Genomic DNA, 26,112 nt, shown 5'->3' with positions numbered 1-26,112 from the left:
CTGGCTAATGAGTGTTTTAATATTAATGTCTTATCAAATATGTAAATATAAATTCTCAGAGAAAACACACATCATACACTCTAAGTCAGATATGTTACCAAGATAATGTTGAACATCTATTCCTGCATTTCAAATTAGAAAAATCTTCGAAACTTCTTCTTGTTCTTCACAAAATAAGTACATTTCTACTTCTCATCCCTCAGCTCTGTGTGTATTTCGAGACATCTTAGTTCCCTGCCAAAATAAGTGGTGTCTTTAAAACTTCTTAAGGAATGTAATAGGTCTGGAAACTCTTAGTAGGCTACTAAATCCCCCTGAAAATCCTGGCAAATTCCCAAACTGCCCATTCTCACAGGGATACATGGCCTAATTACAAACCCATTAAACACCATGAGTTCAAGGGTCTGCTTTAACCCTGCAATTATTTGATGCTCCTCACAGTAAAAGCTTCAGTGGAACAGAGACAGGCAAAACAAGAGAGGCAGAAGCAGGATCAGAGCAGGCAAACTGAAATGATGGGGAAAAAGACTAAACAGGGAGGGGAAAACCCTCTGGGAAGGGGGAGACTTTCAGCTCCAGGGGGAAAAGATCAGAGCTGGCATCGTGTGAGGGTGCCCACCCAGGGCCAGGGGCACAGAGGGGCTGAGCTGGCACTGCCAGGGCACCTCGGTGCTTCCAAAGGAATGGGAGCAGCTCCCTAAGGCCTGGCAGGGAGCAGGGATCCCCCAGGAGCTGCACCTGGCTCAGGTGTGCTCATGCCTTGGCAGCAGAGTGCAGAGCAGACATTTGCTCTGTTTATCTGTGGGAATGCTCAGATGTTCCAGCTGAGCACACAAAGCACCAGCCCCTACCCCAGGGGGACACAGCCACGTCCTGGCTCTTTGTGCCACCCCTGGAGCTTCCAGGAGCTCTGACACAGCCCCAGGGAAGGCAGGACAGGCTCTCAGGCACAAACAATTCCTGTTTTCACATTCACACGTACAGCACATTTGCCCTTTCATATTTAAAGGCAGAAAATCCAATGTAAAGCATTAGGAAAACCTCTTGGTTTTCAGTCCCAGATCTACTATCCCAGTGTGGCCCAAGAAGGATGGATTGGATCAGGGCAACTCTCCCAGTGTTCTGACAGCCCAGAGTCAGCACTTTTTCCTCCCCTTTTTCCATACTGTACTTGTGCTATATAAGCCTTGTACTTTGTCATTTGAGATTAAAAAAGACCAGAAAGAGACATTTAAGTCATGGACTTGATTCAAATGATCTCATGGACAGGGCTGTGGAGCCAGCTAATCTGTGACATTGAAACACAACCTATTTTTCTTGCTGACTATTTGCTTATGTCATTTGGGTGGTGAAAAGAAACTCTCATCCAGGGTGCCAGCAGGAAGAAAGAACAGAAAAATGGGATTTATCTGCCATTAGGCCAGGCAAGGTGTCACTGCCCACTGCTTTGTCAAGCTGTGGCTGATTATTTTCCAGTGACCTAGACTTTACTAACGAATATTTTTAATCTGTCATCCTAAACTTAAACATTTCTTTCCTCTCTTTTGAACGCCTCCCAGCCTTAACAATCTTGACTGTAAGTGTACTGCAGACCCCAGCAGGCACAGCCTGTGTGCTGAGTGTGTTTATCAGCCTTGCAGTCCCTCAGGGCTGGCTGCTCTAGCAGACTGTGACACCAAAAACAACCCCAGCCCTTGGCAGGGATAACCTGACCAGTGGCTGTACCAGGCTGGACATCCTTGCAGCCTGCTGACAAAACACACACTCCAGGACCCGTCCTTCAAAGAGTTCCTGTCTCCTGCAGTGCTGGGATGAGCTGCTGGCCCCTGCCCCTGCCAGGGCACAGCAGCAGGGAGAGGTGCAGCATCCCCAAAGGGTCCAGCCCCCTCAGCCCCCACCCCAGTGCTCTGGAATCTCGGTTGTGTTGGATCCCAGTGCTTTGGAGCCTCTGCTGTGGCTCCCCAGTGCCCCAGAGCTGCAAACACAGCAGGGTGTTGACTCCTTGCATTTTGTGTGTCCCCAGCAGTTCCTGCCCCAGTTTTTGCTGGAGTAAAGGCTTCTCTGTGCTTGTGCTCTTTTTTTTTTTTTTTTCTCAAAGCTGTGGTTTTAAAGTTAACCAGAAAAGTGTGACTAAGCCTTCACAACTGTATTAGCACTGCACAGGAAACCTGTGGTTAATAGATTTCAGTTCTCTCCTCTCTTTTCCTTCTGTGTTTATATAATTATCAGTTTTCACACCATCTGCATACGGCACATGCAGTTTTACATCCCCTGGTTTTACCTGCTTCTTCCACACGATCACCCACTATTGTCCCAGTAACATTTAACACGTGGCTCCTGCCACAGCTGCAGAGATTCAGGACCCCAAAAAGAGCCCGTTAGGCAGAGCTAACTGCAGCAATGTGTGTGGCTCTTAGGCAAGCTCAAAACCAGCCAAAACAAAACAAAACAAACAAAAAAAAAAAGGCAGCTTTTCAGCCTTTTCAGCCAAGTATTATCAGCCTTGCAAACACCTGCAAATCAGTTGCACTGCAAAGCCTGTCGCCTAACAAAGACAAAGCTTTGTAATACAATACAATTAGACCTGAATAATTTAGGCACTGAAACAAATATTTTGAGACCTAGACTGTTTGCTTTCCTGAAAGAGAAATTACCCAGGCTTGGATTCATTACAAACCCAGTGAGAAACAAAACCAGAACCAAATGAGGAAATATTCAGTGTGGTAAGACTTTCCCACCTCCATTCTCACAGTCCAGCTGCACTGAGCAGCACGGGGCTAAGGAGGGGAGGCAGGAGCTTCCCCATTTTCCTCTGCCCTAGCACAGGACATGACAGGGAAGGGATCAGCAGGGTGGAGGGGGGTGGTCAAACTCCCAGCGGCAGCATCCACGCTGTTTGTTCCTTGAACCCTGGCTTTGATGATTTGAAAAGTGAGCTTTTCCAAAAGGAAATAAATACAAGTATCAACAATGTTGTTTCACAGTAGTGTAAATGAGTCCTAATGTCACCCAAAGGTCATACTGGGAATGTCTTGCTGTGGTTGTTTGGACCAACAGGAGAACATAATATTGAATGGGTCACTGGCTTTTCTTGACTCCATGAGGAATTCCAGTTGAGCTATTGGGATGCAGTTTGTTTTTCTGAAAGCTGGACAGTGAATCCATTCTTGTGTGTTGTTCTGAACTACTTGTGGGCCCAGATTTGGGAGCAGCTTCCTTCCCTAGCCAGATTTTTAAGGGATACTACTGCTAAGTATTGCTATCTCTTCTCAAATGAGCAGTGAGCAGAAATCTTTGTTTTTCAAGAGCACGGATTTAATGACAGTGTGCTCTTCCATATTAACTCCTTTTTTTTTCATTTTCTGACTCTAAACGCTATGTCGAGAGTTATTTGATTCTATAGATTTACCGTGTATTTGTTTCAACCTGGTGGTTTTCCATCAGAAGTGCAGAGAAGTCCGTGAGCAGCAGTTCCAGACCCCTCCAAACTCGTGCCTAAAGGATGGAGCTGCAGATTCTTCCTCCTGCTCCTTCTCACTGCAAGCAGCAAGATCAGAGCAGCACACCTCAGCAAGGTGCCAACCAAAAACTATTTACCCTTATCTCTAAATTCTTTCAACTGTGGAGTGAACTTTCGGTTGTTGGTTTTGCCTTTTTGTTTCTTATCTTGGTGAAATCACAGTCCTGGCAGGGAAGGTGAGTAAGAGGGAAGCAAACACGTGGTGTTTAACCGGAATTAACACAGGGTCAGCTGCTCCTTGGTCATGCTGGCATTGGGGGTTTGCCCTCAGGAATCTGCAGGGCATGTCCATCAGACCTATAGGTCTGTCATCCCTAAAATGAGAGGTTTGGAAAAGCCCCCTAAGACTATCCATCCCCCAGCACTGCCAAGGCCACCAATGATCCTGTCCCCAAGTGCCACATCCACACAACTTTTAAATCCCTCCAGGAATGGGGACCCCACCACTGCCCTGGCGGGCATTTCTGGGAAGAAATTCTCTCTAATATCCAAAGGAAACCTCTCCTGGCAGAACTTGAGGCCATTTTCTATTGTCCTATCACTCGTTATCTGGGAGAAGAAGAGACCCCACCTCACTATTGTCTCCCACTGCAAACCTCTCTTCTCTGATTGCCCCAGCAGCATTGATTATTCTTTAGAAGCAGATCACGCTGTTGACTTGCTGGCAGTTTTTCCTAGGAAAGGCCCAAGCAGGGATCTCAGTGCTTGAGTCACAGCTCACACCTCTCACAGCCTGTGTCACCAACTCTGCTCCCTCTTTCCAAGCACGAGGTTCTACAAGAGTGGAAACTCTCTCACTGCCTGTCAGGTATGTTAGTCCTCTTTGGGCTATTTATAGATTGCCAGACAAAGTTCTTCCTTTTCTCTCTCTTTGTGGTGAATTAGGCATTTCTACTCTTTTTTGTTCACCTACAATTTGTGAAACAAGTTCTTTTTTTTTGCCATTTTAGTTCAGTCTGTTCACACATCACCCTGTGCTTCCCAAGCTTTGTTGCAGTGAAGGCTGTGCAATAGGCACCTGGTTACAAAATCAAATGTATTTTTAATGCCTCCTCTATTCTTACACTGCTTGGTGAAATTTGCTATTGTTTAAGGCATCAGGTAATGACAGGAGTGACCTGCAGGAGCACGTGGCTTAACCCAGAAATTGGACTGAAACTCTGTAAGAATTACTGCAGGAAAGGGTGAAGGTGAGATATTTATAATAATTTGAACACTGATCCTGGAAAGGATATAAACCAATGTTTCCCTCACTCTGTAAGAAAATGCAGTATTTTTGTTCTCTAGACCTTTTGAAATTTTTTTCTTGCCTATTTTTGACACTTTTATTGGGTTTTTTTGGTGAATAAAACCTCCTTCTTCAGAGGTTCATTTTGCAAAAGTGCTTCATTTATACAGCTAATGCTCATGTTCCCCTCCCGATTGCATCTGCCCTGCAGATCACTCACTGGGCAGCTCCATAAAGAAGTGGGGATTCAGTTTCCACCTTTCTTGGCAGGAGGAGGTTACCTCTCTCAAGCCGCAGACATTTTAGCGTGTGTAGCTGGTAATAAAAGATTTCAGAAATTCCTGCCATGTCTGCCTCCGAGGTAATAAAGCTCTAAAGGAACGCAGCAGAAAGCAGCGTGGTGTCTGGTCCGAGTGAGGAATGACTGCAACTCATATTGCTGCTGTTGATATTTGTCAGCCTCTTAGTAAAAATGAAACTTAATTCAAATGAAACTTTGTAAGAATTAAACAAATATCTTTTGATACTCGGTTGGCGGAGAAATCTTTTGACAGAGCTCAGAGCTGCCTCTCCGTGCAAGGAGTCACGGCTCTCTCCCTCCCGAGGAGAAATCACTGTGTGACTGAGGATGTAAGACCTTGCAGAGCGTTAATTTGACAAAGGCGATGAGCGCGCAGAGTGCAGCCGCTGTCCTTGCCGGTGCACGCTGTGTGCGCTGCTCCGGGCGGGCAATGGGGAGCGGGCGGGGGCAGGTGCGGGGTGAGCGGGATCCCGGCCCCGCCGCCGGGCGAGGCTCGGCGAGGCGCACGCCGGAGCAGCGGGGGGGTTTGTTTGTTTGTTTCCTGCCCCATCCCGTTTTTATGATCGCGAAGAGGAAGAAGCCTTCAGGTCAGCCGGAGAACTGCTCGTCCGGCGGACAAGGGCTCCTTTGATCGGCCGAGAGCGGCGGGGAGCGCCCCGGGCTCCGATGTCCCGGCCGTGCGGGAGCCCCGCGGCTCCGCCGCTGCCCGCGGGCGCTGAGCCCCGCCGGCGGCTGCCCGGCACAGCCCCGCCAGCCTGAGCCGAGCCCGAGCTCCGGCCCCAGCCCCAGCCCGAGCTCCAGTCGCACCCCCAGCCCAGCCCAGCCCCAGCCCCAGCCCCAGCCGCAGCCGGCGCCGCCTCCCCCCGGGCCCCGCGGGTGCGGACCCGCCGGCTCCGGGCGCCTCCGCCGCCTCCGCCCGGCGCCGCCCGGGGATGTGCGAGCCGGGCCCGCGGCCGGACCCCTGCGAGCGCCAGCGGGTGAGTGCGGGACGGGGCTGCGGGAGCGGGGCGGGACGGACGGACGGACAGACAGACGGACAGACGGGGCACCGCGCGGCTCCCCAAGCCGGGAGCGGCGCTCCCTGAGCCGGGACGCTGGGTCTGGGACCAGCGCACCTTTGGGGCTCCAGGGCTGGCCCGGGCAGCGGCTGCGGCAGAGCCGAGCGCCCTCCCCGCCCAGGGCGGCCCGGCCCGGCCCAAGGCGCCTCCCCGGGGCCGGAGCCGCGCTCGGAGGGTGGCGGGGCTGTGGCGGTCACCGGAGCTGTGCCCGACACCGGGGCTGTGCCCGACACCGGGGCTGTGCCCGGCTCGGGGATGTGCCAGGGTATGGGGACGTGCCCTGCTCCGGGGCTGTGCCGGGCACCGGGGATGAACCCGGCTCCAGATCTCTGCTGGGCTCCGGGGATGTGCCCGGTTCGGGAATGTGCCGGCTCCAGGGATATCCCCTGCTCCAGGGCTCTGCTGGGCTCCGGGGCTGTGCCCGGCTCCGTGCGGCGGTGCAGCCCCCGCAGGCTGCCCGGAGATGCCCGTGGCACTGCCCGGCCGGCACGGGACAGGCGGCACAAGTTAATGAAAAAATAGTAAAGTATTCCTGTGACTTGCTGCATTTTCTATGGAGGCGATGCTTGGAACCAAGTAAGCCACAAACCGAGTTTAACGAACCCATCCCAAAACCAAAAGCCAATGCATCCATTAACTCCCTGTGCCATCTAGATCAGGATCAGGCGAAACATTTTCAGCTCTCTGTGGTGTCTAAGCTTCGGTAGGCAGAGCAAGAGGATCACATCAGTACCAGGAGAAGAAAACCACAGCACCGAGGGGTTACATCTGCTTAAAGAATTCCTAGTTTCGCTGTGCTTGCAGTAGCACATAAAGCAGCTTTTACCTGCTGGTCGTTAATGCAGATGGGCTCAACTCTCTAAATAACTAGAAGTAAAAATTAGTCAGACGCCTTTAGACACGAGGAGTGCTCCTGCAGGAACAGAAAGATTAGCTCGCTTGGAAGAACTTAGATGACTGCAGAGAACATATTTGCACATGAAAGGTGCAGTGTTTCCTGCTGCTCCACGGCACTGTGTTTTCAGTGCTCAAAGTCACCACCAGAGTCAGGAGATAAGCATCATTGCTTCAATGAGGCTCCAAGTACTCAGGATTCTCGAGGCTCGGCAGTATTTAGTCCATATAAATAGCATTTTTTTTTTGCTGCTTAATATGACTGGTATTGAGAAGGGGATAATGCTAATTTGCTTTTTAATTACGTATGAACTTCTAGCTCACAGTTAATGCAGGGCAGATTTCTCACTTCTTTGCACGTTTCAGTGGGATTTCAGTCCTGTGCCTCAGAGACCACTGGCTCATTTGACCAAAAATCCTGTTCAGAGAAAAACAGCAGCTCGTGAGGCACGTGAAAGTAGTTGTGATGGTCCCTGGAGGTGCAGAAGGACAGAGGCTGGGAACACCTCAGGATTCCAGCCTCCTGAGCCATGGAAGAGCTGCAGTTCTGGCACTGCCACTCTCCTCTTGCAGCTTGATGTGCAGCAGTAGTGACAAAAGGTGTGATGGGTTGAGGGCAGGTGAGACATAGAGAAATAAAGTGTCCTGTCGTTTATGCAGAGAAACAATGTGAGAATGTCCAGGGAGCCATCAAGACAAGTGTTGGTGAACCCATGAACACGAAATCTCTCTTTACTTATGTCTGCAGTACCAGGTTATTTGACATCTTTAGTTTATTAATAAACATACACTTTAGGGTTCCTGCATTCGAGGGGAGGTGGACAGCAGAGAAAGGAAGAGATTATTGGAAACTAAGGAATGTGAATCAGGCAGAAAAGGGAGGTCCAGTGGAAAAGCAAAGACTGGAGATCTGAGAGACTGCAGCAGTCTGAGGAGAGCTTGAGCTGGGATGAGCACAAGTCAGCAATACAGCTAAGCCAGTTTAAAATAATGAAGTTCCAAGCCTTAGACCTGACTGGATGCAGAGCCTGAGAAGGGTCCCTCACTGACTTGTGGGGAGAGGGAGAGAATGTAAGGCTGACCTTTGTGTGAGGGGTCTGATGAATGTAATGTTCCCATTAGTTATCCCAGTGAAATTCTCATATTCTTTCAGTGTACTGCCTGTGAAGATGTAAAGAGCCTCAGGAAATGCTGGCAGGGATTTTCATTGTGAAATACTGAGAAATACATTGCTGTGTGTGTAGGGATTGGAATCTTGGTGAAGGGAACTCTTGCCCTGGATAAGTAGGAGGAGGTGAAGGGGGAGCACAGAGCTGCCACCAGCAAAGGTGGCCCAGTTACCTCTGAGGAGCAGCAGGAGGATCTCCAGACCTGCCAGAGCTGCAGGAGTGAGTGTGAGCTCGCTGCCAGCAGCGTTGCGTGACTCCTGCTTGCAGTGCTCTAACCTCCACAGACAGGCTGCTCACAGCTCTTTAAAAATTGCTGTGAAGACTCACTGTCGTCAGTGTGAGTGTGACAGGCTCCCAGCAGAGCCTGATTTTTTTTTTTTCTATTTTTAGAGCCAGCTGTAAAGCTGTAGTCAAGAACTGCTTACATAATATTTTAGAAGTGACAGCGAAGCACAATGGCATATTTTGACCTTTGGCATTAGATAAGTAATTGGCAGGTTAAGTTAATTTTTATTCAAGCAAAGAGACTTGCTTTTTACTGCTTGTGAACTCCTGTACCTTCACACAAGATTAAACCTCACTGGTACATTTTAAAAATAGGTTTTGGTTTGCTGGCCTTCCTCTTCTGTGCAGGGTGAAGGAAGCTCCTCCACGTGAAGGACCTGCACTCCTCTGCTCCCCATCCATGACACAAAGTGCATGGTACGTGTGTCTGTGTGTCTGTCCATGTGTGTCTGTGTGTCTGTCCATGTGTGTGTGTGTGTGCACGGGCCTGGCAGAGAGCAGGATCCTTCATTTCCTGACTGACAGCCCACTAGTATTACAAATAATTGGAAAACTCACCTAGAAAACACCTTTGTTCCTGTGCAGTTGAGGAGCCGGTTCCAAGCCTATGAGTCAGGGTAAGTGCTCAGTGAATATTCCCTTTCCCATTCCAGACACTGGGTTATGGGCAAGTCAGAAAGCCAGATGGATATAACTGAAATGAATACTCCAAAACCAAAGAAGAAGCTGGGATGGAGTGGCCTGGAGGTCGGGCTGGCTGTGGTGGTGGTGCTGCTGTCCATCGTGGCTGTCACCATGATCGCCCTGTACGCCACCTACGACGGTGAGCACGGGCTGGGGATGGCAGGGGCATGGGGAGGGGTCTAGGGGGCTGGCTGAAGGGTTTAGGGGGCTGGCTGAAGGGTTTAGGGGGCTGGCTGAAGGGTTTAGGGTGTTGGGTGAAGGGTTTAGGGTGTTGGATGAAGGGTTTAGGATGTTGGGTGAAGGGCTTAGGGGGCTGGCTGAAGGGTTTAGGATGTTGGGTGAAGGGTTTAGGGGGCTGGGTGAAGGGTTTAGGGTGTTGGGTGAAGGATTTAGGGTGTTGGGTGAAGGGTTTAGGGGCTGGGTGAAGGGTTTAGGGTGTTGGGTGAAGGGTTTAGGGTGTTGGGTGAAGGGTTTAGGATGTTGGGTGAAGGGTTTAGGATGTTGGGTGAAGGGTTTAGGGTGTTGGGTGAAGGATTTAGGGTGTTGGGTGAAGGGTTTAGGATGTTGGGTGAAGGGTTTAGGGGCTGGGTGAAGGGTTTAGGGTGTTGGGTGAAGGGTTTAGGGTGTTGGGTGAAGGGTTTAGGATGTTGGGTGAAGGGTTTAGGATGTTGGGTGAAGGGTTTAGGGTGTTGGGTGAAGGATTTAGGGTGTTGGGTGAAGGGTTTAGGGTGCTGGGTGAAATGTAAAGATGCATCCACACATCTTGTTGCTGGAAAAACTCAGAAATGCATCTTTCCAATTGGGACTTGGTAAATTCATTTGTTCATGCAAGGCTGTGGTAAACACAAACCATCTGCTTGTTCTGACTTAGGAATACTTCTGTTTGTAATTAATCCTTCAGTAAGCAAAAATCCCAACAAACTACAACATTGCTGAAGAAAACCAAACTCCAGGGCTTGCTTTGTGTTCCTGGAGATGTATGAAAATCCTATTTTTTCCTTTTTCAGGCTGTTGCAGCAAGGACTCTCAGTGAGTGTAGTCATCCTGAGAGGTTTTGTGCTTCGGCAGCCAGAGCAAAATAATTTCATTCAGGGGGAAATACCCTGATAGTTTTTGGAAAAGATAATACAGAGAAGCTAAAATTTTCATCTAGGGTCAAACTAGAATTTTTCCTTATATTGGGAATTAAGTGCTTTGTTTAATTTTGAAGTACTGAATGGTTTTGTTTAGGCTCTTTATTGAAGTGTTCTTCTATTGAAGGCTTTCTATTGAAGTGTAGTTATGGGATGGAAAAATGCCATTATGGGAAAAAAAAGTTTTATTTCCCAAGTCTCAAAAGGAAATTTTTTCATGTTCCTGGATCCTGTGTTTTGTTCAGAAGACTTCAGAGTGAATGTCTCCGAATTTTTATATAATTCCTTGAAAATCCTTTTGTCATTATAAAGTATTGCTAAATTCAAACTGGCTTTGTAATTCTCTTCAGTCCTTGAGCTATTTTTTTCTAAATTGCTTCTTTGTTATAAAAATAGTATTTTGACCACCTCCAATTGAGAGGACATTTTCCTCTGATGACTACAAAAATTGCACATGATGAGTGACTGGCACTGAATGACCCTAAAGGGTTGAGGATGATGATATTTTTAGAGCCTGCTCCCATAAATATTCCCTTACTCAGTGTAAGGTGTCCATTCATATTATCTTACTGTACACTGCAATTAAATTGACCTTCAGTGGAAATATTTACAGTAGATTTTATTGTATTGAGTAAATAATTAAGAATATGATTGTATTCTCTCTTAGATGGGGTTTGCAAGACGCCAGACTGTATCAAATCAGGTAAGGATGACAGTGCCTATGTTTTAAATGAATTGATTTGTTTTTAGACAAAATTATTACCATGGAATTCTCCCAACTAACTGCAGACAAGTATGGCAAACGAGGCACAATGTAGCAAAAAATGCCGAAATTAATTAATCAGAAAAATTTTGCTCTTTTATGCTTCTGTTAAATGCTTTAACAGCATTTAACCACTGGAAAGGGATAAAGTGAATATATTGATAGAATTGATTGTTCATTTGAGAGAAGAGCTGCAAATAAATGACCAGAAGGGAAAAAAAAAAAGTAGTAAAATAAGCAATGAACAAATCAAGAAGAAAAAAATGTCATGAGAATTCATTGGTTATATCCAGGGTAAAATAGCAATAACTGCATGGCACAGTTACCCATGGATCTGAGACCACTGCAGTGTAGCACAGGAGGAGACAATGCCATTTGTGCATTTTTGGGATAAGCTGACACACTCTGATAACTTCCCTGAGCTCAGGCAGCACAGCCTGATGGAACAGGGGATTTTGATCTCTGTTTCATACCTAGGTAAGCACTTTGTTTTGCTCCTGAATCCTCCCCAGGTCACTGGTTGTTTTGCCAGCTTATATTACTTTATTTGTAAGCTATTAAAGCAACAACTGACAATCAGGAGTACGCCAATAAAATTAATCATTGCAAGTAATTGATATGCAGCTCTATATTCTTGGTGGCAGGTAGGAACTGAGTAAACAAGTGACAGGAACAAAGCCAAAACTGGTTCATCACAGCAATACTGGGCATTAATGAAGAGTACACTGGGTATTACCTGTATTTGTATAGGTATAAACTCACCTGGATTAGAGATAAAGCAACACAATATTCATACATAATCACATTCCCTTGGATATAATATATCTGTGGTATCAGCCAAATAATGAAAATGGTTATTAGATACCTTGGTTATTATTGCATCTTGGAACTCAGGTGTGCAAATAACACTTGAGGAGAATATTCTGCATGGCCATACTTAATGTATGTACTTCACATGCATGAAGTAAATGAAATAAAAGACCACAGTTCTCACAGCTGAGCTCTTGCTGGTACTTTTGCAGTCTTTAAGTTCTGATAAAAGTTAGATAGCTAATATTGGCTGGGCTGGACCTTGGAGCAGGGGTTATGAGAGATGATTATTCCTGTGAGACAGGAGGAGGCACAGAGCATGACCCAGCTGCTGGCTCCCAGCAGAGCAGCCTGACTGCACAGTTCAAGCCAGGTTTGATATGACTCTGTTAATGATTCCTCAGATTTAAGCAAGATGGGGATTTCTCCTGGGTCTTTTTTCCCCAAGTGACAAGTCAGTGGATGAGGGCCATCTTCTCCTGGTGTCAGAAGATGTTTCTGTGCTCTGTGTTTGGCAGGGCTGTGACTGAGCCAGCTGGGCAGGTCTGTGCTGCTGGACTGACACATGCCAAGGTCACCCAAGGGACTGTGGTGCCCTTCAGGTGCTGCCCCAGTCTGGCAGAGAGATTCAGAGGAGATTCCCTTAAGACAGGAGATGTTGGGAATAGTTACAACTTTCCTCTTTCACAGCAAACAGGTGGAGTTAGGACAGGAATAAACTGCAGCATTCCAAACTGCCCTTCCCCTGACTGAAACCTGGAAAAAGAGACAGAAAGCAGTACCAGAGCTTCCACAACCCCAGAGCACTTGGGGCTGCAGCAAGTGTCACACTTAGTAAAAACATGACTGAATTTGCCAGTCTCTGGCTGTTGGCATGATCCTGTGTCCCTTCAAATAGAAGTCACCCTGAAGCCATTGGCTTCAGAAGGAAAACCAGCCAGGAAGCTTTGCATCTATTTCCACAGTGGGTTTTATGCTTCTGAAGCAGTCTGAGGTTGAAAATACACCTGTCCATGGCTATTTCCATCTTGCAGGCACTGGAACGTTGTAAAATCATCAGATGTTAGCCTAGAATGTAAGACTCCTAAGCCAACAGAAAAATGGGGGCAGGCAAATCAACACAAACACCACAGACTGTCTCTCCATTTCCACCAGCACAAGAGACATGGAAAATATTGGAACTACTGGAAAAATAACTATAAATATTTGACTTGCCCATGTGGAGGAATGAACACTTGAAATCACAAGCCTCATAATTTACTAAAAATAATGTCAGAAAAATGGGAAGAATATTCAGTATCCTGGGAAATTCAGAGGTATCCCTAGCTCTTGCCTGACTCCTAAGATCTCTCCTTTCTGTGAGAGACTCTGTTGTGGCACACTGGGCTAGAAGCAGTCTGGGTGGAATAGGAGTAGGCATAGAAAAGCCCAGAGGGTTTAGGGACAGCAGCTGGGAAGCTGCCATCAGGGAATTGGATTTCACTGAGAACCCCTGTCACGACTGGTCAGTGACTGGCCAGACTAAGCCAAGCCACTCCACGGGGTCAAAGGGATACAAGAGGCAGTATCAGTTCTAGAGTAAAATGTGGAGCAGGTCTAGAAATGAGTGTAGCTTCCAGAAGGCATTAAGGGAAAAGCCTTTCCTGACAAGAGCTGAAATAGTCCAACAAAGTCAGTATTTTATTGAAATAGCCAGGATTAAGTCTAAGTCATACTTAATTACCAAAACTACATTACAGTGGATACTTAACCTCTGTCTTAGTTTGTGTCCTGTGCTTTCAATGTCCCTTTTCACCACGTGTCAGTACAAAGAAGGGTAAGTGAAGGGTAAATGAAACATCCTACATTTTATTTGGAAAGGAGTGACCACTCAGGGAGCAGGAACATCTGTCAGTTTACCACCAGTAAACACAGCCAGCTGCAAAGTATGGAAGTGTGGTCAGCACAGGAACAGTAATTCCTTGTTCACCCATGAGAACTTTGTTTGGTCTAGAACATTCAAGCAAGCTTGAGCCTATTCTAAAGGAAATCTATGTATGCCTTCCGTGCTGAGGGAAAAGCAGTGTATGCTGAGTTTTGTGAGGTGTCTCTGTGTGCACACAGCTGCACGGATCCTGGAGAACATGGACCCCAGTGCCAAGCCCTGCCAGGACTTTTACCAGTACGCCTGCGGGGGGTGGCTCAAGAGGAACATCATCCCCGAGACCAGCTCCCGTTACAGCAACTTTGACATTTTGAGAGACGAACTAGAAGTTGTTTTAAAAGGTCAGTGCAGTTTGGGGACTAAATAAAGTTTCTTCTTTGCCTTGTGTGTCATCCCAAGAAGTTGTGGTTTTCTAGCAAAGCTTAAAATACTACCAGGTATTTCAGGTTTTTGTGTTTGGGTCAGGACAAATCTAACCCAAACTGTTTGCTTGCAGAAGGCTGTGGGAGTGTGCTGCTGTGTCTGATACTGGAGCAGAGCTGAGCAGAGCTGCCCTGCCTGGTATCTGCACATCACACCAAGTGCAGTCCCCACCCTGAGCTGCCCCAGTGGTAGCACCAGGCAGGTGAAGGAGGAGGAGGAGGAGGATGAGGAAGGGGAGGGGGGGGTCTGTCTGTGTCCACATCAGCTGGAATGCTGGAAGCTGCTCTCTGGCAGCCCATGTCCTGCCTATTTGTGTTCCATCAGAAAGCCCAAAGAGCAAGCAAGCCATTTTCCTACCTGTCATATCACCAGTATCAAATAGTTCACCATCCCTTTTTCCAGGTGAACATAACAGAGTACAAGAAGTCAGTCTGTGCTTGTGTAACACTCTCCAACCCACTCTCTTCAGGCTAAATATCCTTTTTTTACTTTGCCTATCTCCTGGTTTTGCCAGCTGTGTCTTCACACAATAGCCTGGTGGTTTAAACCTGTCCCTGAGAAGTGAGAGCATTTGTCTTTCACCCAGGTGAACCCAGAGTGTCTCTGCCTGTGTCAGGTTCCCATTCTGACCAGGCTGCAGCCACTGCAGGCCATTTCTCCTGAGCTGCTGGAAGGCAAAGCTCCCTGGAGCTGGCCCAGCCCTGCCCCTCAGAGCCTGCCAGGACAGAGCAGGATCTTTTGGGATCACCATAACTCGCTCTTTGTGTTCCAGATGTCCTCGACACCCCCAGCACCAACGACATCCCAGCAGTGCAGAAGGCAAAAACTCTCTACAGGTCCTGCATAAATGAAAGTGAGTGTCCCTGATCCACTGCATGCAGGATATCTCAGCACTGTGTCCTGCTCTGTGCAGCATTTCTCAGATACCCTTCGTGAAAACTGAAATGTATTTATTCTATAGAGTCCACTCAGAATGGCAGCAGTAAAATCGGTCTTGTACCTCCTGTTTTACTACCTTGGGTATTTTAGGTAACTCTTCAGTTACTAATTTGCTGCAGATATATAAACTCAAATCCTTTCAGTTAAATGGGAGTTGACTTCTTTTGTAGAAATTACCAGGGATGAAGTGAAAGCTGCCTGGCACACCAGGCTCTGCCACTAGAACAAAGAGCAGTAAAACTGTTTGCAGTGCTTCCTAAATCATATTTTTATCGTTTCTGTCATAGTATGAATACTTTTCAAAACTATTATTTTAAGCTATCTGCAGGGAGAAAAAGAAAAGACAGTACTTCAGTGTCATGGTCTCAAGGATCTGCATATGCTGTTTGTGACTGGAACATTTTTACATTAAATGTTAAAGCACAGTCATACATCAGAGCAAACTGCTGCTGTGGTGATGGGGGAGACACAGTTCTCAGCTTCAATGTTCTGAACTCATTATAATGTATGTTATAATATATAACATTTGTGGGGCTTAAAATGTCATGGTAACTCATTTTATTTTTTCCAAAAGCTGCCATTGATAGCAGAGGTGGAAGACCTCTAATCAGTTTATTGCCAAATGTGTCTGAGTGGCCTGTAGCAACAACTAACTGGGAAGATTCCTATGGTAAGATAACCTGTGCTTATTTCTTTTTTAGTTAAAATATCTAAAATATTTAATTTATTGCTTACCAAAAATAGAGACTGACTATACCTGTCATTTGCTTAGGTACTACTTGGACAGCTGAGACAGCTATTGCACAGCTCAACTCCAGATATGGAAAAAAGGTCCTTATTAATTTTTTTGTTGGCACAGACGACAAAAATTCCACAGCACATATCATTCATGTAAGTCTGCCTGGGTGCCGTGGCCTTGCTGATCATGAGAGTGCAGCAAATAACTGGAAGCACAGACATAAATGATAACAAGGAGAAACATCAGTGGTCTCAATTGGACCCGAGTACTTTGCAGATGAATTTGTGAATTAATGCAGTTTGCAGCTGAAACTCTGGGTTTCACAGCTGCCTGTCTGTTCTCCAAGCTGACATCTTTGTTCTGTGCACTCACACAGTTACTGTCACAGAGATGGGAGTGACAGGGACAGAAAGGTCATCTCTGAAACCTGAACATCCAGCAGGGGAAGGTCTGGTGGCTGTGGGATGCAGCAGGGAGAGGAGCAAGGGGCCAAAATCTCTCCTGTCGTGGGTGGATGGAGCCTTGGGCACTTCATGTGCAGGGATTTCAGAGCTGCAGGAGCTGCCCTGCTTGTCTCTGGGCTCTTTTGTCATCTGAAATTCACCTGTTTTCACACCGGCTACCAGTGCCTTGTAGTGTTCAGCAACAGGAGAAGAAAAAGATTGAAAAGACAAACAAAAAGTTTAACGAGAATGAAAATAGTTCAAGGTGAGCAACAGGATGAGAGAGGAACGCCCTTGTGGCCAGAAAATGATTTGGCCAGAGAAGCCCCAGCACCTGTAGTTACCAGAACAGCACAAGGCTCTGCCATTTCCCCGTAAGCACTTGTCAGTTTTTATTTGCATTTACAGATTGATCAGCCGGGGCTGGGCCTGCCTTCCCGGGACTACTACGAGTGCACTGGTGCATACCAAGAGGTGAGGGCAGCTGACAAACCACGCCGGACAATTTCGTGTTTTAGCCTGTGTTTTCAAGGCAGCTACTTGACTTTTTAAGACCTCTTGGAAGGAGGTAAACATGAAGCAGTTTAGCTTTGTTATAGAGCCTCTGCCAGGCTTCACAGCTGGATCAAGAGCTGTCCCCTGACTGTCAGAGCTGCATTTAGACAGAACACAAGTGGCCATGATCAGCCCTGTTCTGTCACTGTAAAAAGGAGGCCACTGGGACCCACTGGCAGCACCTGGCAAATGCTGCAGGTGAACTGCTTCTACCAGGAATAGGCTCGGGAAGAGAAACAGAACATTCAGGACCAAAGAGACACTTTGCTGCATGAAAGATCTGAAATTATCACAATCTCCTGCATCAACTGCGGGACACAAACACAGCAGCAAAAGGATGTGGTCCCACAGAAATGGCTCAGATACCCAAAATCTCGGGTGGTCTCCTTTAATTCCTGTTTACTCATTACTGCTAGGCTCTCATTAGCCTGTTAGCACTGACACTGTATCCCTGTTGCTAATCTTGGATGTGCTTTAAGTCCTTGAGAGCTGATGGGTGTCTGTGCCCGAGTCATGGAGCTGAAACTGCTACCACAGTGACCTTTAATTAACACATTCCTTCTGTGTAATTAAATGCAGAAGCAATGAGAAAGTGAACGGGCCATTTGGGCTTTGTAGGTATTTTGCTGATGTGCCAACAGTTAATAGTGATTACATTTAATTACAAGACCACATGTCCATTAGGACAATCATTGCCTCTGAACTGCTCAGTTCCATGGGAGATGGCCTTTAGGAGCTGACTCACATTGCACAATCTGCTCCTTCCATGTGCTGTGCTCACTGCAGCACTGAGAGACAATTCCTGTCCTCTGACCTACCTGGGAATCATCTCTGCTCTGCTGGAAAGTCGAGGAGGAAGGATTGTTGGAAAAAGCTTTATCACTGGCAGGCAGGTCCCAGTGTCCCAGTGTCCTTCTGAGCACTGCTCCAAGTGGGAGCTGTTCCCTCCCAGCCTGCTCTCAGCTCTGGCTCCTGCTGTGTTACCCCACTCCAGGAGCTGCTCACAGCAAAACCATCTCTGCCTCCAGCAGCACTCCCCACCCCACAGCCACAGGTGGAACTGCCAATAAGATCCTTTTAAAATCTTTTTGTCTTGTAAGACAGCATGGCTCTGCTCAGACTGGAGTGATTCTGGGGACTTAAACTTCCACTAAAATTGCTGACACTGTTTATACAGTCCAGATGAAATTAGCTGATTTAGTTCTTTACTACCTGACTTAAGAGCTGCACTTAGAAGAATAAAGTCACTGATTGGTACCTAAAAATCTCTGTTAGCTTACTGGTTTGAGGTAATAGCAATATTGAATTTTATGATGGTTTTACAGTGTTGGTATGGACTGTCTTTTGTGACTTGTAGCTTCAGTGGTTTCATGGGCTTTTCTCTTTCTGAAATGATCTCCCTTGCTTGTAACTGACACTGGGAGTTCTGTCCTTTGGGCTGCTCTGATCCCTGTCCCCTGTCCCTGCTGATCCCTGTCCCTGCTGATCCCTGTCCCTGTCCCAGCTCTGTCCCAGCTGCCCAGCCCCACGGTGCCACAGCCCCAGGTGGGCACAGCCTGGCCCTGCTGGCAGGGAGGGATGCCCAGGAGGGGACAGGGAATGGCTGCACACATTAAAAAGGTGTGTCCTGCCTTAGGAGCTGAACATACCAAAACACTTCTATTAATAAAGCTGATGACATGGACACCTTATTAATCCTAGGTTTAATCACTGGTTTGGTAGATTACATTGCATAAACCAGATTTATTATTTGATAGGATTGGTTTTTATTTGCATTGAAAAGGAATATTGAAAACAGCATTTCTGTTGACAGAAAAATGAGTGTGACTTACCAATGAGGAATTAGAATTCCAAATAATAATGGAATTACAATAAAACTGAGGTTCCATAAAATATAATGACACCTTAAGATATTTGGCAGTGTGAGTTTTCAGAGAATTTGCTGCTATATTTACATTCTTATCATTAGGGAACTCTTTGATATTAAATGTAATAGATATGAAATTTAACATTAAAGAGTTCCCTAATGATAAGAATGTAAATACACTAATCTGTCACTGTCACTAATGATACAGCAATTGAGTTCTAACTGTTCCAAGGCTGGAAGAGGTTCACAGCTCTGGGAGTGCTTTTCCCAAAAAGCCAACTCCCTTGTTTTATGTTCATGGGAACTCAGCTCTTTGGAAATGGTATTTTTGGAAGTTGTAATTAAAGTTAGAGCTAGCAAAACCATGGGTGATGGTTTAAATCTGGAGATCCAAATGTCTCACTGTAAATAATGCAGACAGTGCAGTTGTTGGGGTGCTCAGCTCTGGACAGTGCTCCAGTTACCCAGCAGTGCTCCAGAGGGAATGTTCACAGTTCTAGTTGTGATCTAACAGTATTTCTGATAAAATTGACCTGTTTAAATAAGGGATGAAGAACTGTAGTTCATAAAAATGAAGATGAAATTTTGAAGATCAAGGTGTGCTCTACTTTGAAGAGTTTTGTCTTTAAACTGTTCCTGTTTTTCCCTGCAGGCATGTTCTGCCTATGTTGATTTCATGATTTCTGTAGCTGAACTAATCCTACAAGAAAGGAACATTTCTGTCAATGAGAGTGATATTTCTGCACAAATGAGAAGAGTTATGGACCTGGAGAAAGAGATTGCCAATGTAAGAAAAACATCTTTAAACTATCCTTTAAATAACTGCCTTTTTTTGTAACACCTAAGAGAGCTGGCTGTGAAGTGGGTGGTTGTTTTGAGTTCCTTGCTGATGCTGTTTTGTGGGAGTTTTTGAGGAATGTGTGGAGCCTGTTACACCTGAGGGGGCAGACAGAAACACAGCAGTGGCCTGGGAGGAGCAGGGGAATATTTGAGGCAGTTGTTTTCCAGGCAATGAAATGTTTTAGAGCCTGATCTGTTCACAGAAACACTGCAAGAACAGAGAGAGACAGACTTGAGTTTTGGTTAATGTGGTTTAGAGTGTGAGTTTTGGGAGATGCTTTGGGGCCTCTCCTCCCTTTGTCCTGTTTCCCCACGGGCTTTTTGGATCCCAGAGCAGCAGATTCCCAGCCCTTGGCCTGCTGTGAGCACAAAGTCATGTTTGTGCTGCACAAGCTGCTCCACAATGCTGATTGTTCCAAGGGCATTTTTAACCAAACACTGTTCTCCCTTAAAAGAAAAGGGCAAAGGAAAAATAATATAATGAATTTGATTTTGGAGAAATAGGGAGAGTTTGAAAGTGCATGGAGAAAGCCAAATGCATTGATGAGTAAACCATGGCTTATTATTATTATTATTATTATTATTATTATTATTATTATTATTATTATTATTAACCATTGCAGCAGTACCTGAAGCTGAGGATGACCATGAAACAGGCTGAATGCACATTTTATAGCTCCAGCTATTTTTGAAGTTACACTGATAGTAGAGTCACATACTTGGGAAGACCATTTATATAAACTAAAACCATCTGATTTTGATTTTCTTCATTTTCGTGAGAAACACACACCTCTGGGCTTGGATCAGAGATGGGCCATTATTATCAGAAAGGGAATTCATTGAAGAAAGGTATTAAAGAGGAGTCTGAAAGGAGCCTGCAGTGTTCCTGCAGCAGTTGCTGCTGGTGCTGGGGCAGCTGCCACTGCCTGGGGTTTTAACCTTTCATCCAAAACTCACTGAGTTCAGTTTGAGCCTGAGTGTGACTGAAGAGAGCTGCCATTGTGCTCTTGGGAATTTGTTAAAAAAACAGAAAAAACCACTGAATGCACAATAGAATAGGAAAGAGGAAGGGGAAGAGAAGCGTAGAGATAAAAGGAGGCTTGGCATAACTGATTTTTCAAAGCACTGTAAAAGGGTGAAATCTGCTGCAGATGTTGAAGTCAGCAACTCACAAACAGACAGGGCAGCAGTGCACCCTGACCAGAACCAAAACTCCTGGGAACCCACTCAATATACTCAGTAATTTTCTCCTCATTAACTCTGACAGGCAACAACAAAATCCGAAGACAGAAATGATCCACTTCTGCTCTACAACAAAATGACCTTGGCACAGCTCCAGAACAACTTCTCACTGGAAATCAATAATAAGGTGAGTGATCAATAACCTGGTATTTAACCTCTCATTTATGGATTAAACAATGAAGCCTGATTTTTTTTTCTGTTAAAGACATGACATATTTGCAGTTGAACAGGATCCCTGATGTGCACAGTCTTACCTCCTCTTCTGAGGACACTGAAGTGTGTGCACATTCTGTACCCACTGCTCCTCCTGGCCTGAAGGCACATCTTCCCATCTGCCTCAACACAGATGGAAAAGCACAAAGGAGAAAAAATATCCCGTGGAAGGTGTCTCTGCCCATGGCAGGGGTTGGAAACAGATGATCTTTAAGATCCCATTCCAAGCCAAGCCATTCTGTGATTCTGTGATCCTGTTCCTTGTCCTCATGGGTTCAGGGCCCAGTTAAAGTCCAGCCTGTAGCCACCAGCTGGTTCAGGGATGTTTAGTGGGACTACTCAGCCCCACCCTGTTTATCCAGAGCTGCAGATTCAGAACAAAAATCCAGTTTGTCCTGCAGTGCCTCTGTAAATATTGCTCTCCAGGCAGGCAGGAAGGAGCCCATGAAATGGGACAGTTCTGCACATCCCTCCCTCTGCAGCTCCCCAGGGAATTGTCAGCTCTGCCCTCACCCTGAGCCATGTGCTGTTTGTGCAGGGCAGCTTTAACTCCTGGCACCAGAGCTGAAAACCAGCCCAAGCCTTGCAAACACAGCTCTGTCTCCTCAGGAACATAATGTCACACTGAACATGGGCAGTTTTTATTCTCATGACTTTTATTGAGCTTTCTGAGGCCAGGAAGGTGCAATGAAACACTGTTATTCCTGGCACTTTTTCATATTCACTGCAATTTTATTGACTTTAATTCTCTGACAGTTCCCTCCTGCCTGGTTTAATTGGTTTCATAATTCACCATCTCCCACAGGTGTAGTTGGTTACCATTACAGTCATCCTGTCAGAAAACAACAACTCCTGTCATACAATGGCATTGCCCTGGTTATTATTAGTTCCTGGGGGATGCTGCAGATCAGACTAATTTTAATTTATTCCAAAATGCTCAAAAGACACTTGATGGGAGTTGGAAGTGTTGTAATGTCTAAGGATAGAACAGCAATTATTCCCAGGATTAGCCTGAAGTTTGCTGCTCCTCTCTCAGACCTGCAGTGACTGTTCCTGAAAGCTTATCTGCTCTCCTCAGCTACTTCCATTTGTCTGATGGAAGACATTGCCTCTTCCAGCAAAGCTTCCCAAGGATGCAGGCAGGGAAATATCACCAACGCTTTTTACAGTAATAGGCAGAACAGAAACTTCAAAAATTAATAAAAAATTGGGTTAGTTTGAAATCAAAGCAATTTCTCTACCCTTTCTGCCAAATACCCCCTATGCTAACAACATTTTTTGGAGTTATAAATGATCTCAGGCCAGTTATTATTACAGTGACCCCATTTATAAGCAGTGTAAATATTAGAGAAGCTAAAGGCAGAGCATTTGTGTCATGCAAACAAACTGTTTATGATAGAACCATATCATAATGGATATTGATTCTCCAGGTGTTCAACTGGTCAGAATTCATAAATGCTATCATGTCAACTGTCCAAATCAACATTGACAGCACGGAGCACGTCGTTGTTTATGACCCTGACTACCTTCTCAAGCTCAGGTCCATTCTCGTCAAATACTCTCCCAGGTGGGTGTGTTGAGTATTCTTGGCATTTGCATTTCCTTTCCAAAAAGCTTAAAAAGCCTGAAAGCATCACCAGATTGTGCCTGTTGTTTTGTTAAACAGAGACCTGCAGAATTACATGACCTGGCGATTTGTGATGGATCTTGTCAACAGCCTCAGCCAGGCCTACAAGGACACGAGGAATGCTTTCCGTAAGGTGAGAAATTCCCCTCTCCCTAAGGGCTAAAGATGGCTTTTGTGAGCCACGATTGATAGGTATTTAATGAAGGTGTAGTACATAAATATTTAATGTATTTTGGATTTTGTGCACAAAAGCCAGAAGTGTTTGCTGAGCCTCTGCTGGAATGGATCTATAATTTATGGGATTTATTGCCTGATAGCTGAGTGGATTTGAAAGCACTGCTCTGGTGCTTGGTCTCTTGTTTCTCTGAATCGAAATTAATCCCCATTTTGGTATCAGAACAGTCCCATTTATTTGCAAGGGATTACAGTTTGACTGACTTGTTAGAAACTCTTCATCATCCAAAGGAATACATTCCAAGGCAAACATTATGGCCCCAGTCTTGGTTTTCAGTCATTCGATCCTGCTGATAGCTTAGTGCTTTTAAGGGAATGCTGAGCAATTTCAGCAGTTGGATGTGGAAGTTCTTTGTATTTCCACAGCAGAACTTGTTCCTCTGTAGGAATTTTTTAGTGATCCTTTCACTGCAGAGTGAGTGCAGCTGAGTGCCCCAAGCAGGAGCAGCTGCCTGTGTGCATGAGGGTGGAGGGGCTGCTCTGAAGCCCCTTTGCCCTGTGTGTGTGTGATATGCAGAAGAGACTTTGTAATTCGTAGTGAGTTATGAAGTAGATATGTATTTATTTAACGTTGAGGTGTACGGGGATGCGCACCGAAACTTTAAATTATTGTTTTATTTATTTCTTAAAAGCTCAGGATCATATGATATGTTTCATATGATACACTTACCGTTTTCCACTTAGTAATTCCGTGTCTGGTGTGTGCCACAGGCCCTGTATGGCACCACGTCCGAGGCTGCCGTGTGGCGCCGCTGTGCCAACTACGTCAACGGCAACATGGAGAGCGCCGTGGGCCGGCTCTACGTGCAGGAGGCCTTTGCTGGGGACAGCAAACACGTGGTAAAGCCCCCAGCCCCTCGTCCTGAGTGCCACCAAAGTGCCACCTCACCACCACCACCACCGTGTGCCCCCCCGGCAGCGCTTGGATGGCGCTTTTTGGTCGCAGCGGAATCCGAGCGGGTTTGGGGATTGAGGTTTTGTTGGGTTATTGCAGAGGTTTAAAGGGGGAAGTTGTTATTGGGGTACAGTGTGAAGTGTGAGGGTTGCAGGTGCACACCTGCCTGCTCTCTGAGCCAGGTCCTTGGGCAGGCTGTGCACAAGCCAGCCCTCACATGCCAGGAGCAGCACTCGCTGTTCTTTGAGACAGACACCACTCACATCCTGCCACCACTGGGCACAGGACAAAGTGGCTCTTTCTGTTTGCCTTCAGCCACACGGAAAGTTCTGGAAATGGACCTCAAGTGCAGCCTTAGTTGGCTGTGATCACCACTGGAATCCTGCTGTGAAACAACTCGTTTTGGGATTGGCATAAGCACAACAGTTCCATCAGGTGCACAACATCCAGCGGGGCAATGTCTGTCAGGTTTTGGTAGCCTGAGTGACTGAAGGCATTGCCCAGCATCTTACTCTGGGTTTGTAACATCCTGATGTTTTTTCCAGGTTGAAGATATGATTGCAGATATACGTGATGTTTTTATAAAAACCTTAGATGAACTTTCCTGGATGGATGCAGAGACCAAAAAGAGAGCAGAACAAAAAGTAAGTTCTGTCTGAAATATTGGTAATGTATAGTTCCATAAAAATCCATATTTCAGTTGTTTGTCCTGACAAAAAAATAAGCAGTAACTTCTGTCACTATAATACAAATACATTTATAGTATTTATATAGTGCTTATATAGGCACAGCAGCTTAGGATTCCATGGGAAGGGGTCTCTGGAGATAGGCACACAAAATAAGATACAAGATAGTATACAAGATAAAGACCTTTCAGGCAAATCAGTGATTAAGGAGCTAGATAATTAATATCTACAGGAAAACGATACTGAAAGTGAGAAGGAATGATTTCTGGTGATTTGACCAGCTATTAGGAAGAACAGGATAAAACCCATAAACTTGTGCTTTCAATGAATAAAAAATGTAAACAAAACCTGTATATAGATAACATCCTGTGGTTTCTGCAATGGCTTCCACATTGCCTTTCTTATATAATTTCTTATTTAAAAACATGGCTGGATTTGCTATGGATATCAATTTCCTTGTCCCTAGGCAAGAGCAATTAAACAGAAGATTGGTTATCCCGATGAGATCGTGACAGATGACAACAAGCTCAACAGTGAGTACCAGGAGGTGAGTTTGCACAACAGGCAGGAGAATTAGACAAGGCTCTTCAGAGGAGAAAATGTGCATTTGCCTTGCTTGGCCCAGGGAGCCTGGTGCAGGTGCACAGCACAGCCCTGTGTGTGCCAGCTGCAGGGGGAGGGAGGGGGTGTGACAGCCAGGCTGGTGGGGCTGAGCCAGCACAGGATGGGACACCCAGGACGGGATGGGACACCCTGGAGAGAATGGGACACCCAGCAGGGGATGGAACACCCAGGACAGGATGGGACACTCTGGAGAGAATGGGACACCCTGGACAGGATGGGACACCCTGGAGAGAATGGGACACCCTGGACAGGATGGGACACCCTGGACAGGATGGGACACTCTGGACAGGATGGGACACCCAGCTCTGGATGGGACACCCTGGAGAGAATGGGACACCCTGGAAAGAATGGGACACCCTGGACAGGATGGGACACCCAGGACAGGATGGGACACCCAGCTCTGGATGGGACACCCAGGACAGGATGGGACACTCTGGAGAGAATGGGACACCCAGGACGGGATGGGACACCCAGCACAGGATGGGACACCCAGCAGGGGATGGGACACCCAGGAGAGAATGGGACACCCAGCAGGGGATGGAACACCCAGGACAGGATGGGACACTCTGGAGAGAATGGGACACCCAGCTCTGGATGGGACACCCTGGACAGGATGGGACACCCTGGACAGGATGGGACACCCAGCTCTGGGTGTGACACCCAGCAGGGAATGGGACAGGCTCTGATGGCATCCCAAGGACCTGTGTGCATTCTGGAGGGTTATGTGAGGACAAGCATGGAAATCGTGGTGTTCCATCTGGCACAGGCTGGCCCAGCACTGGGTGCATGCCCAGGCACGGGGCTGGCTCTGGGTTCTGTCTGAGGTGGAGCTGCTCTTCACCAAACTGGTTTGCAGCAGGCATCTCCAGAGGTTGTGGTCAACACCAACAATTACTGAACTCCACTCAAAATATGTGTAGAAAGAGAGAATGAAGAGCTCTGGAGAAAATACCCAGCTGCTAACATAGGTCCAGCTACAATATCAACTCTGATGGAGCAGAGCTCTGCAAACCAAG

The 26,112-nt window shown here is 46.4% G+C and overlaps 1 protein-coding gene across 2 annotated transcripts in view; it reads left to right on the top strand.

Annotated features, from left to right (window-relative positions):
* The first annotated feature begins 6,003 nt into the window (after window positions 1–6,003).
* MME (membrane metalloendopeptidase) overlaps window positions 6,004–26,112 on the top strand; it is a 30,474-nt gene continuing 10,365 nt past the window's right edge. Inside the window, exons 1-15 of one of the 2 annotated variants that reach the window (XM_088171117.1) lie at window positions 6,004–6,026; window positions 9,109–9,278; window positions 10,940–10,975; window positions 13,949–14,110; window positions 14,965–15,045; window positions 15,706–15,801; window positions 15,904–16,022; window positions 16,722–16,787; window positions 19,388–19,522; window positions 20,843–20,944; window positions 22,461–22,597; window positions 22,697–22,790; window positions 23,603–23,731; window positions 24,332–24,430; window positions 24,939–25,019. In XM_088171117.1, the coding sequence (XP_088027243.1) occupies window positions 9,119–9,278; window positions 10,940–10,975; window positions 13,949–14,110; window positions 14,965–15,045; window positions 15,706–15,801; window positions 15,904–16,022; window positions 16,722–16,787; window positions 19,388–19,522; window positions 20,843–20,944; window positions 22,461–22,597; window positions 22,697–22,790; window positions 23,603–23,731; window positions 24,332–24,430; window positions 24,939–25,019 (1,497 nt within the window). In that variant the 5' untranslated portion in view covers window positions 6,004–6,026; window positions 9,109–9,118. Of the gene's footprint in view, window positions 6,027–6,589; window positions 8,873–9,108; window positions 9,279–10,939; window positions 10,976–13,948; window positions 14,111–14,964; window positions 15,046–15,705; window positions 15,802–15,903; window positions 16,023–16,721; window positions 16,788–19,387; window positions 19,523–20,842; window positions 20,945–22,460; window positions 22,598–22,696; window positions 22,791–23,602; window positions 23,732–24,331; window positions 24,431–24,938; window positions 25,020–26,112 lie in introns of those variants that run through there. The other variant, XM_014886180.2, reaches the window with a different exon arrangement.

Source organism: Sturnus vulgaris, chromosome 10, assembly GCF_052056855.1.
Source record: "Sturnus vulgaris isolate bStuVul1 chromosome 10, bStuVul1.hap1, whole genome shotgun sequence".
NCBI classification, from domain to species: domain Eukaryota; kingdom Metazoa; phylum Chordata; class Aves; order Passeriformes; family Sturnidae; genus Sturnus; species Sturnus vulgaris.
This window is presented reverse-complemented; position numbering and strand designations above follow the sequence as displayed.